Source organism: Cyanistes caeruleus, chromosome 5, assembly GCF_971803275.1.
Source record: "Cyanistes caeruleus chromosome 5, bCyaCae1.hap1.1, whole genome shotgun sequence".
Taxonomy (NCBI): domain Eukaryota; kingdom Metazoa; phylum Chordata; class Aves; order Passeriformes; family Paridae; genus Cyanistes; species Cyanistes caeruleus.
In genome coordinates, this window is record NC_141705.1 from 2,304,004 (window position 1) to 2,315,545 (window position 11,542).

Here is an 11,542-nt window from a genome sequence, read left to right on the forward strand (position 1 = left end):
TTCCTTGAGGGTCAGGGTTTGAAGGAAGCGGCCTGGGAATGCTGCTGAACTCAGATCAAAACGTGTGACACAGGACTTGAGCTGGATAATCCCTCAGGAACCGACTGATTCCTGTCCAGTGGCTGAAAATGACATTTTTTACACCTTGTTTCCCATGGGTTTTGGGAAAAATTCGCTTTTCCGTGGGCATTTTGTGTGTCTGGATGGGATGAAAACCCCTCAGAGGTGACGAAGTGCTGGGGTCACTCACCAGTTTGCTGGCCTTGGTGGCATCCAGGGAATCTGTGGAGAGAGCAGAAACAGAGCCGTGAGCCTGAGGGACACCCCTGTCCCCATCCCAGTGTCCCTGCAGCCAGAGGACACCCGGCAGGGGGACAGGAGAATTTTGGGAAGTGGGAGTGAAGCAGAGTCAGGATCCAGCAGGGATTTGGCAAAAGGGAATTCCTTATGGGAGCTGCTGGCTGAGGAACACGAACGCTTGGATACACCTGGGAACTGGGGCGGTTCCACTGCTCTCCTTGGGCTGAATCCCTGGATTTTGTGGATTCCTGAGGCTCTGGCACAGGCTGCTCAGGGAGTGGCAGAGTCACTGGGGGGGTGTGTGTGGCACTTGGGGACACAGAATCATGGAATGGTTTGGGAAGGGACCTTAAATCCCACCAACCCCGCCTTGTGCCGTGGGCAGGGACAACTTCCACTGTCCCAGGTGTCATTCCAAGGATCCAGGGGCAGCCACAGCTTCTCTGGGCAACCTGTGCCAGAGCTTCTCCACCTTTCCAGGGAGGAATTCCTCCCCTTTTCCCTGTGTCCCTCCCACACAGAGCCATCCCTGCTCCCGCCACTGCAGTGCTGCTGCAGCAGCTGCCGTTTCCATGGAAACCCTTGGCAGGCAGCCACATCCCAGCCCTGCATCCCTGACAGCATCATCCCACACCCCACCTGCAGCCCCACCTGCAGCCCCAGGATGGAGGGGCTGGGACCGGTGTCCGTCTGTCCCAACCCAGCCTCCATCCAGGGAAGGGTCTGGAGCTCCAGGAGAGGCTGAGGGAGCTGGGGATGGGGCTCAGCCTGGAGAAAATGAGGCTCAGGGGGGGAACTTCTGGCTCTGGAAAACTCCCTGGATTCTTGGAGCCAGGTGGGAGCTGGGATCTGCTCCCAGGGAACGGCCTCGAGCTGTGCCAGCTTGGATTTTGGGAGAATTCCGTTTTGGAAAGGGCTGTCCAGCCCTGGCAGGGGTGGGGTCCCCATCCCTGGGGGGATTTCACGCCCTGTGGCACTTGGGGACACGGACACCGCTGGCCTGGGCACAGCTGGGAAATTCGGGGCTGTCCAAGGGCTTTTCCAGCCTAAATAATTCCAATTTATTCCACGATTTGATGCCGACTGCAGCAGCCAAATCAGAGAGCGAGGAAAAATCCATCCCGTTTTTTCCCCGGCTGATTTTCACCGGGAGAGGAGAAATCCCACCCACAACCGCCAGCCAGCGCCCCGATCCCAAACCCCGATCCCACAAAGGCTTCCCGCACGGCGCTTGGCGCGCGGAGCCGGGGAGCAGCAGCCAAGGCAGGAAACTGGCAGAGCCCCTTCCGGCAGCTCCCGGGATCCCGCAGAGCCTGGGGAAAACATTCCCAACAAAACAGAGCTCCGAGGGAGAGAGGGAGGGAGGGAGGGAGGGAAGGCTGGCTGGAACCACAGCCAAGGATGTGGGGAATGGGGAAGGGATCCCTGCTCCCGGCTGGGAATGGGGCTGGAGACGGGGATAATCCAATTCCACTGGGATAATCCAATTCCACAGGCTCAGAGAGGTTCAGTGGGTCTGCACTGGGAAATATTCCGTGATTTCCCCCCCTTCCTCACGGGAAGGATTTCCCACCTTTCCAGGAAGGATTCCCAAGCTCTCCAAGAGAAACTTCCTGTCTCTGCAGGAAGGATTTCCCATCTCACCTGGGAAGGATTTCCCATCTCTCCAGAAAGGATTCCCACTCCCCCAAGAGTAATTTCCCATTTCTTCAGGAAAGATTCCCACCCCTCCAGGAGGGATTCACTATCCCCTTCAGGAATAATTTCCCATCCCCTCCACTAAGGATTTCCTCCTCTCTGGGAAGGATTTCCCACCTTTCTAGGGATTTCTTCCTCTCTGGGAAGGATTTCCCACCTTTCCAGGGATTTCCATCCTCTCTGGGAAGGATTTCCCACCTTTCCAGGGATTTCCATCCTCTCTGGGAAGGATTTCCCACCTTTCCAGGGATTTCCATCCTCTCTGGGAAGGATTTCCTCCTCTCTGGGAAGGATTTCCCACCTTTCCAGGGATTTCTTCCTCTCTGGGAAGGATTTCCCATTTCTCTGGGAAGGATTTCCCACCTTTCTAGGGATTTCTTCCTCTCAGGGAAGGATTTCCCATTTCTCTGGGAAGGATTTCCCACCTTTCCAGGGATTGCCATCTTCTCTGGGAAGGATTTCCCACCTCTCTGGGAAGGATTTCCTCCTCTCTGGGAAGGATTTCCTCCTCTCTGGGAAGGATTTCCTCCTCTCTGGGAAAGATTTCCCACCTTTCCAGGGATTTCCATCCTCTCTGGGAAGGATTTCCTCCTCTCTGGGAAAGATTTCCCACCTTTCCAGGGATTTCCATCCTCTCTGGGAAGGATTTCCTCCTCTCTGGGAAAGATTTCCCACCTTTCCAGGGATTTCCACCTCTCTGGGAAGGATTTCCCACCTTTCCAGGGATTTCCATCCTCTCTGGGAAGGATTTCCCATTTCTCTGGGAAGGATTTCCTCCTCTCTGGGAAGGATTTCCCACCTTTCCAGGGATTTCCATCCGCTCTGGGAAGGATTTCCCACCTTTCCAGGGATTTCCATCCTCTCTGGGAAGGATTTCCCACCTTTCCAGGGATTTCCATCCTCTCTGGGAAGGATTTCCCACCTTTCCAGGGATTTCCATCCTCTCTGGGAAGGATTTCCCATTTCTCTGGGAAGGATTTCCCACCTTTCCAGGGATTTCCACCTCTCTGGGAAGGATTTCCCAGTTTTGGGTTTTTTTCAGGGCCATACCTCTCTTGGGGACCTTCATGGCAGCAGATTCTGGAGTTTCTGGGGATGTTGTGTCTGCTCCATCCTCAAACACCTGGATCTGGAAAAAACACGACAACCATCCTTACCCAAAATTCCCGAACTGTTCCACAAGGGAACAGATCCCAGCGGAGCAGATCCCGTGGTTTTGGCACAGATTTTTGAATTCCATCATTCTGGCTTTGCCAGAACACGGCCACACGCTCGTTATTCCCGCTGGGAACACGGAATATTCACACAGACAACGAGGAAAGTCAAAGCTCTGGATCTGACAGCCCGGAACATCCGTACCAGATTCAGGGATTTCTCTCTGTGAGCTATTTCTGGATGCGATTTTGCTGGATCAACATGGGAAATGAGGTTGGGAGGGATGAGAAAGAGCCATCCTTGTGCCTCAGATCAGCACCTCCCAAATTGTTCCTGCAGGAATTTGCCTGAGCCATCACCACCTCCCACCTGCGAGTTCAGCTTAAAAATCAAAATAACCTGGGAAGCTGTCAGACAGGAATTCCATTCTGGGAAGATTCCCAACACCAGGAATGATGAAAATCAAATTAAAAGCCACAAGGAGATGAAGGAAAAGATGATGCCAAGGAAATCATGACACCTGCAGCCAGGCAGGGTGGGAATTCCGAGTGGTCTGGGGGTTTCCTCCAGCCTGGGAGGGAATTCCAGAGGCTGGGGACAGGGACAGAGCTGGATCCGCAGTGGCACTGGGAAGTGCCACCACAGGCTGGGCACATGGAGCTCCTCAGCCAGGCAGGAGCTGAAAGGCAGCTCCAGGTGATGCCAAAATCAGGGCCAGAAAAGGAACAGCCACGCTAGGAATTGCCAGCCCTGGGAGAATCAGGGGATTCTGGAATGGCTTGGGTGGGAAAGGACCTTAAACCCTACGCAGTGCCACCCCTGCCATGGGCAAGGACACCTCCCGCTGTCCCAGGTTGCTCCAAGTCCCGTCCCAGCTAAGCCAGGACACTTCCAGGGATGGGGGATTCCAGGGATGGATCCAGCCCCATCCAGAGCCTCGTGCCCGGCACCCTCTGCCCCTCCCTGCCAGCGCTGGGGTCCCCCCTCTGTGCCCTGGGGGACACCGGGAACCCTCCCAGCACCCCCGGGGGGCTCGGGATGGGCTCTGGAGCTGCTGGCACAGCCCTGCACCCACGGCTTTGCTCCGGGACAGGGGATTTGGGGCGTCTGGGGGCTGTTTATCCCTCCTGCTCCCCGGCTCTGCTCCAGGCGCGTCCCCATCCGCTCCCCAGCTCTGCAGTTCGGGGCGGGGGCTGAGCATCGCTCGCTGCACACCCGGCACACAGGCTGGCAAAAAACGGGAATGGGAAATTTCCCCGCTGGGAAAGGGGAGACTGGGCAGGGATTTTGGGAAGGAATTCCTGGCTGGGCTGGAATTCCCAGATTTGCTGTGGCTGCCCCTGGATCCCTGGCAGGTTGGATTGGATGGGGCTTGGAGCAGCCTGGGACAGTGGAAGGTGTCCCTGACTGTCAGGGGGTGGCACTGGGTGGGCTTTGAGGCCCCTCCTGGTCCTGCAGGAGGAACTTTTTCCCTGTAAACCCCTCAAAGCCTCTCCCAGCCGGCAGGAGAGGCCGAGAGAGACAGACAAAGCAGCCGGGCCTGCGTGTCCGGTTTTAATGTGGGGGGAACTGGAAGTGTGGTGGAATTACATTTGGGAAATCTCCATGGTGATCCCAGGAGAGCAGCAGAGCTCCATCCAGCAATTCCTACGCACCAACAGCATTTGGCCTGGATAAAAACATGAAAAGCTTCCTGGGGAGTTTGCCTCCAGCCCTGGTGGGCTCGGCTCTCTGTGTTTATCCCGTTATTTAAAGGACGGGGATCGTTTTCCCTTGTCCTGCCTCGAGATGGTGACAAAGGGACTGAAGCAGTGAATGGCTGGAGTCCTGTAAAAGGTGTTTTCCAACCTCAGTGACTCCTGGAATCTCTCCTGGATGAGCCCCTGCTGCAGCCTCTGACTCTGCACGATCCAAAGACCCTTCCAAAGGATGGGACAGCGGAGGCTGGGATGGACCCCAGGACCCAAATGCTCTCGCTTCCCTCTGTCACCCAATCCCAAGGTCCTGGCAGCGAGAGGCCGGGGGGTGGGACACAAACCAGCCTGGGAGGGGACAGGAGCCGGCTGGGACACGGGGCTGGGGGGCTCCGGTGTCACCTCTCTGCCCTTGGAAGGTGACACAGGGAATTGAGCTGGAGCATGTTTGGTCTGGAGGGAGCTCCTGGCTCCTGCTGCAGCACATCACCGTGTGTTTTACCTCCTCCCAGGAAAACACCATTTAATTAAAGTTCCCTGGATCTGCTTCTGGTTAAACACCCGGGATCGATCCCAAACTCCGCCTGCCGCGGGTGGGACACGCCGGGCCGGGCACTTCACTGGGAAGCAGAATGGAACAGCTGGGAATTCACCAGGCTGTTCTCATCCCACCACCCCACACAGTGTGCGGAGCCTCAGATTCCACCCCACTTTGGAGCTGTTCCCTCCCACCTGGGATATTCCCAACCCCCCCAGGGCCGTTTCCCTGGATGTAAGGATCCCAGGATCCCACCCACCTGGGACTGCCTCACGAAGATGCCGTGGTTCTCCTCGCAGGTGAAATATTTCCTTCCCTGCACCGTGCCGTCGTTCTTGCCCTTGGCCTCGTCCAGGATGACCCCGACCCATTTGCCGGTGGCGAACAGGGTGGCCCCCACGTAGGCCACGGTGCCGCGGTGGCCCTTGCCGATGACCTCCACGCGGGAGCCCACCTTGAGGGGCTTGCTGCCGCCGTCAGAGCTCATCCTGGGCGTGCTGGAGGCCTGGGGAGCAGGGGAAAGGCAGCCTCAGAAAGGTGGGATGGACACCAGGGTTATATGTGGGGATGGTTCGTCTGCCGCCGTCCCCGCTCGCCTCCTCCACACCCTTTTGGGGTTTTTTTTATTTTTTATTTTTTAATTTTGAATTTTTTTTTTTATTTTTTATTTTCTTTTTATTCTGTATTTTTATTTTGCATTTTTATTTTATTTTTTACCTTTCATTTTTATTTTTTATTTTTATTTTGGATTTTTATTTTTTATTTTCATTTTAATTTTTTATTTTTATTTTTATTTTTATTTTTATTTTTAATTTTTATTCTGCATTTTTATTCTATATTTTTATTTTTTTATTCTTAAATTTTTATTTTTTATTTTAATTTGTCATTTTTTTTCTGTATTTTTATCCTGTATTTTTATTTTTAATTTATTTATTTTATTTATTTTAATTTTTCATTTTTATTCTGTATTTTTATCCTGTATTTTTATTTTTAATTTTTTACTTTCATTTTTATTTTTTAATTTTATTTTGTGTTTTTATTCTATATTTTATTTTTTATTATTTTTTAATTTTTATTTTTTATTTTCATTTTTTATTTTTATTCTGTATTTTTATCCTGTATTTTTATCCTGTATTTTCATTTTTAGTTTTTTACTTTCATTTTTATTTTTTAATTTTATTTTGTGTTTTTATTTTATATTTTATTTTTTATTTTTTTAAATTTTTATTTTTTATTTTCATTTTTTATTTTTATCTTGTATTTTTATTTTAATTTTCTTTTTAATTTTCTTTTTAATTTTTTTTTAAATTTTTATTTTGGGTTTTTATTTTTATTCTGTATTTTGATTCTGTATTTTTATTTTATTTTTTATTTTTATTTTGAATTTTTTTTATTTTTTAATTTTATTTTGTATTTTTATTTTATATTTTCATTTTTTATTTTATTTTTATTTTGGTTTTTTTAATTTATTTTTATTTTTAGTCTTAATTTTTTTATTTTTATTCTGTATTTTACTTTTTATTTTTATTTTTAATTTTTTTGTATTTTTTAATTCTATTTTGTATTTTTAATTTATATTTTCATTTTTTATTTTTATTTTGGTTTTTTTAATTTATTTTTATTTTTAGTCTTAATTTTTTTATTTTTATTCTGTATTTTACTTTTTTTTTTATTTTTAATTTTTTTTTATTTTTTAATTTTATTTTGTATTTTTAATTTATATTTTCATTTTTTATTTTTATTTTTATTTTGGTTTTTTTAATTTATTTTTAGTCTTAATTTTTTATTTTTATTCTGTATTTTACTTTTTATTTTTATTTTTAATTTTTTAATTTTATTTTGTATTTTTATTTTATATTTTCATTTTTATTTTTATTTTGGTTTTTTTAATTTATTTTTATTTTTAGTCTTAATTTTTTTATTTTTATTTTGTATTTTTATTTGTATCTTTTTATTTTCATTTTTTATTTTTATTTTGTTTTATTTTATTTATTTTAATTTTTATTCTTATTCCTTCTGCTCCCAAACCGTGCCACAGCCACCATCAGCAGCTCACAAACCTGATTTACCCCTTTTACAACATTTTTATAACGGCACAGTGCGTCACCCTTAACCAACTCCATCTTTCCCCATTTTATCAGCATTCCCATGGTTTTCCAGCCTGGGAATTCACTGTTCCATCCCTGCCCAAACCCAGGGTATCCCACCTTGGAATGTGGGTTCCAGGTGGGATTATCCATGGGTTTAGATGGGATATTGGGAAATCTCCTCCAGGGAAGGGCTCTTTAAACCTCCACAATTCCACGATTCCACGATCCTGTGTTATATATTTATATCCCAGGTGTGACATCCTGGGATGGGATTCAGGTGGGGTTACCCGGGTGATCCATGCTCTTGGAGCAGCAGTGAGGTGATGGATGTGAGGAACTCCATGGCTACCAGAGAGTCTCAGGAATATTGAAATCCCAGGGAAACTTGTTGGGATCCACTCCCAGCGCCTCCTGCTCTGCAATCAGCTTGAGTAAAACTGAGTGATCATGGAATTCTGGAATGGTTTGGGTGGGAAGGGACCTTAAATCCCAACAAATCCACTCCCTGCCATGGGCAGGGACACCTTCCACTGTCCCAGGCTGCTCCAAGCCCCATCCAGCCTGGCCTTGGACACTTCCAGGGATCCAGGGACAGCCACAGCTTCTCTGGGCATCTGTGCCAGGTTCCCACATCCCAGCCAGGAATTCCTTCCCAATATCCCACCCCAATCTCCCCTTTTCCATTGGAAGCCATTCCCTGTGTCCTCTCATCCCAAGCCCTTCTCCAGATCTTCTGGAGATCCTCAAAACCTTTCAATCCCACTGCCTCTATCCCAGAGGGAAGGGGGATGTTCCCTGTCCTGCTCAGCTCCATCTTCCCGCTCATCCCAACCTTCCAGAAATCCCCAAAACGGAACCAGGTTGGCATTTCCCCCACCCCACGTGTCGCTGGTTCTGGTCTTGGTGCAGAAATGTGGAGTTTTGGTCGTTCTGGGCCTGGATTCAGCCAAAGAATCTGCTTTTTATCCCAGGAAAACCGAGCCTCTTTCACCTGGAATGGCTGGACAAACCTCAGCCACAGCCGGACACCGCCGGGGGTTTGGGAGATTCAGGGAATTCTCAGCCTGTGCAAGAACCCAGGGGGCTTTGGAAGCTTCTGGAATCCTAACAAACCGCCCCCCTTCCCTTCCACGTCACTTCCCGAGGCTGGAATGCAGAGTGAACCCACCGAGTTTGGGGTTTTGGGACTAAAACCAGGGATGTGGGATTTCCCCCCAAGCCTGAATCCCAGGATTCATTCAAACACAACTGGCAGAAATCAAACTTCACAAAATAATCTTATATTAAGACCCAAAATCCATCGAACAACAAAGAAACCAAACACCTGGAAGGAAAAACTGACGCTCCAGACCTAAATATCTCCCAAAGTTCTGAGAGCACCATGCTGGAAAATTGTGTCCCAGAGGAAAATCCCAAATCCCCGGTAAATGGGGAACAGATTTTATCCCTCCTGGCACCCATTTGGCACCTGCAGCCAGGTAAGAGCCATGGGATGTGACACATTCCAAGCCCTGGGGGTACCTCTGGCACTGGGAGCCATTCCCTGGCTCCTGTCCCTCCATCCCTTGTCCCCAGTCCCTCTCCAGCTCTCCTGGAGTTCCTTTAGGCCCTGGAAGGAGCTCTGAGTTTTCCCTGGAGCCTCCTGTTCTCCAGGCTGGACATTCCCAGCTCTCCCAGCCTGTTCCTGATGGACATTTGCCAACCAGCACCGATCTCAGGGAAACTCTTCCCGACTCTTTCGCGCTTGGGAAAAGAAGGAGAGCCCAGAATGAATCCATCCCACCCCTCAGGATCATTAATTGCTTCCAATTAATCAGAAACTGGTCTGTGAGACACCTGGAAGCTCCAATCCAACGGATAAAACCCCACTGGAATTCCCACGAGGATTCAAACCAAGGTGATTAATCCAGGCTGGATTAATTTACAGGGGGAAGAAACCAGCTGGAAGCAGGTGGGATGGACATTCCCAGCCAGGTGATCACACCTGTGGTCACACCTCCTGGCCCTGGTGACAATCCCTGAGGGACAAACACGGGGACACCACTGCACAGAATTCCCTCAGTTTCCTGACTGATCCTCGTGGATGCCCCTGCCACGCCGACCTTCCCAGCGGAACACGCTCGGGATACCCCGGAGGAAGGGGATGGAGGAGCAGGACTGTGGGAAGCCACACGGGCTGAGGCCACTGCTGGTGACAGCTCTGTCACCGCTCGGTCTGCAAAGGGAATCAACTCCTAAATCCCAGTAAAAGAGAAATCCAGGGATTCACAGCGAGGGCCAGCTGAGGAGATGTGAGCAGGGCAGGTGCTGGGAATGGGGCAGCCAGAGGGATAACCAGGAATGCTGAACCTCTGGAGCGGCCTGTCCCACATCCCAGAGCTCCCATCTCGCTCCTGGACACCAGGGGAGGGACGAGCACGTGGCTGTGCTGCCACCACCACCAGAGACTGCTCCCCACAACTCCCAGCATTTTCCCTTTTTCCCTCTTTTTTGAAGCCTGACAGACATCCACAGACTGTCTGCTCTGCTGTGTGAAGGTCCTGGTGCCAAGGCACTGAAAATGGGATGAATTCCCAGCGATTTGGGTCGCCCCCGTGCTCCATCCAAAGCCGAGGAGTTCAGCATTCCGCTCCATGCCGGCGGATCACCCCGGGAATATTCAGTGTGTTCCTCCAGGAGCGCCTCCCCCACACAGGTGAGGCTGAAGGAGCCTCAAACTGCCACTCAAAGCTCAGATCAAAAGTTTCGGGAGAATCCCGAGCAGCCGGCTCTGACAAGATCCAAATTCCAGGTGAGGCTCACAAAGCCGCAAGAGGGAAAGACTTGGGGAAGAATCCCGGGTTTAACCCTGTGGCAAGGAAGGATGGCCCTGGGATTGAGGTGGCGGCCGCGGGTGACACCAGGATGTGGCATTGGGATGAAGTCCTCACCGCTGTGGTGGCACTGGATTCCAGGCTGACAAACTGGGAGGGTGTGGGTGTGTCTGGACACCAGGAGCAGCGTGCCCCAAAAGCCAGAAGGGACGAGGCTGTGGTCCCTGCAGGGCCCATTCCAAAATCCATGGGAGCCAAGCAGGGATAATCCACTCACGGTGCTGTCCTGGGACCCCCGGCATCCCTGGGAAGCCCAGGATGAAGATTCAAACCAAGGTGATTAATCCAGGCTGGATTAATTTACAAGAGGAAGAAATGTCCCAGCTGGAAGTAGGTGGGATGGATTCCCAGGATTCCCAGTCCTGCCACATCTCCATCAGCCCTCAGAGCCAGCGTTTGGCTCCTTTCCTGCTCCCCCACCCCCTTGGAGCCCCCAAATCCCCTCAGGCTGTCGTGACAGAGCTGTCAGGACTCAGGTTGGAATTTCACCCTCCCCTTCCTCCTGCTCCCCCATGGAAAACAGGGAGGTTTGGGGACCTCCAGCCCCCAAAAACCCATATGGACACACACTCAGACCCTGCCGGGGTGGGCAAAAAAGGCTCCAGGCTGGGAAGTTTTCCCGAGCCGCTCCCTCCGCAGCCAAATCCCTTCAGCCACAACCCAAATCCCACCGGCTCCGGGCCTGGGGTATCCCACAGCGGGCAGGACACGGAGCCCACGGAGGCTCTGGGGGTCCCGTGGAGAGGTGGGAAGGGTCTGCCCTCCCCAGCTCCACCCTGGAGTCGCTGCCAAGTTGGCACAGCCGGGCCCAAAGGCGCTGGCAATGCCCGGCAGGGTCTGGGACACAATGTCACCGTGGTGGCCACACAGGGACACAGCGACAGCGAGAGAAAGTCCCGGGAAAGGCCTGGCCCGGAGGGGCCGCTGGCACCGCACAGCCCAGGGGTAGCTGCAATACGGAAAAACCTGGAAGCGCTTGCCAGGCCCGCGGAAGCTCAGCATCGCTCCGTGCCGCCTGGAAAAGCGGCCCGGAGGGAGGGAGGGAGGGAGGGGAGCCCGCGGCAGGCAGGAAAACACGCCGGGATCTTTGTGCTCAGCAGCCCCGGCAAGGCTGTGCCGACGAGGGGCTGAGCCGGAGCGGAGGCTGGGCAGCCGGGGTAATTAATTAATTGGGGTAATCACCTACACGGACAG

The 11,542-nt window shown here is 50.8% G+C and overlaps 1 protein-coding gene across 31 annotated transcripts in view; it reads right to left on the reverse strand.

Moving 5' to 3' along the window:
• Positions 1-11,542, reverse strand: part of DCTN1 (dynactin subunit 1) — a 63,097-nt gene that overhangs the window by 43,381 nt on the left and 8,174 nt on the right. For all 31 annotated transcript variants that reach the window (XM_086890244.1, XM_086890236.1, XM_086890228.1 and 28 more), the window contains exons 2-4: positions 5,645-5,890; positions 3,049-3,127; positions 251-282 (exon numbers count right to left, since the gene is read on the reverse strand). In XM_086890244.1, coding sequence (XP_086746370.1) covers positions 251-282; positions 3,049-3,127; positions 5,645-5,872 — 339 coding nt within the window. In that variant the 5' untranslated portion in view covers positions 5,873-5,890. The remainder of the gene's footprint in view (positions 1-250; positions 283-3,048; positions 3,128-5,644; positions 5,891-11,542) is intronic.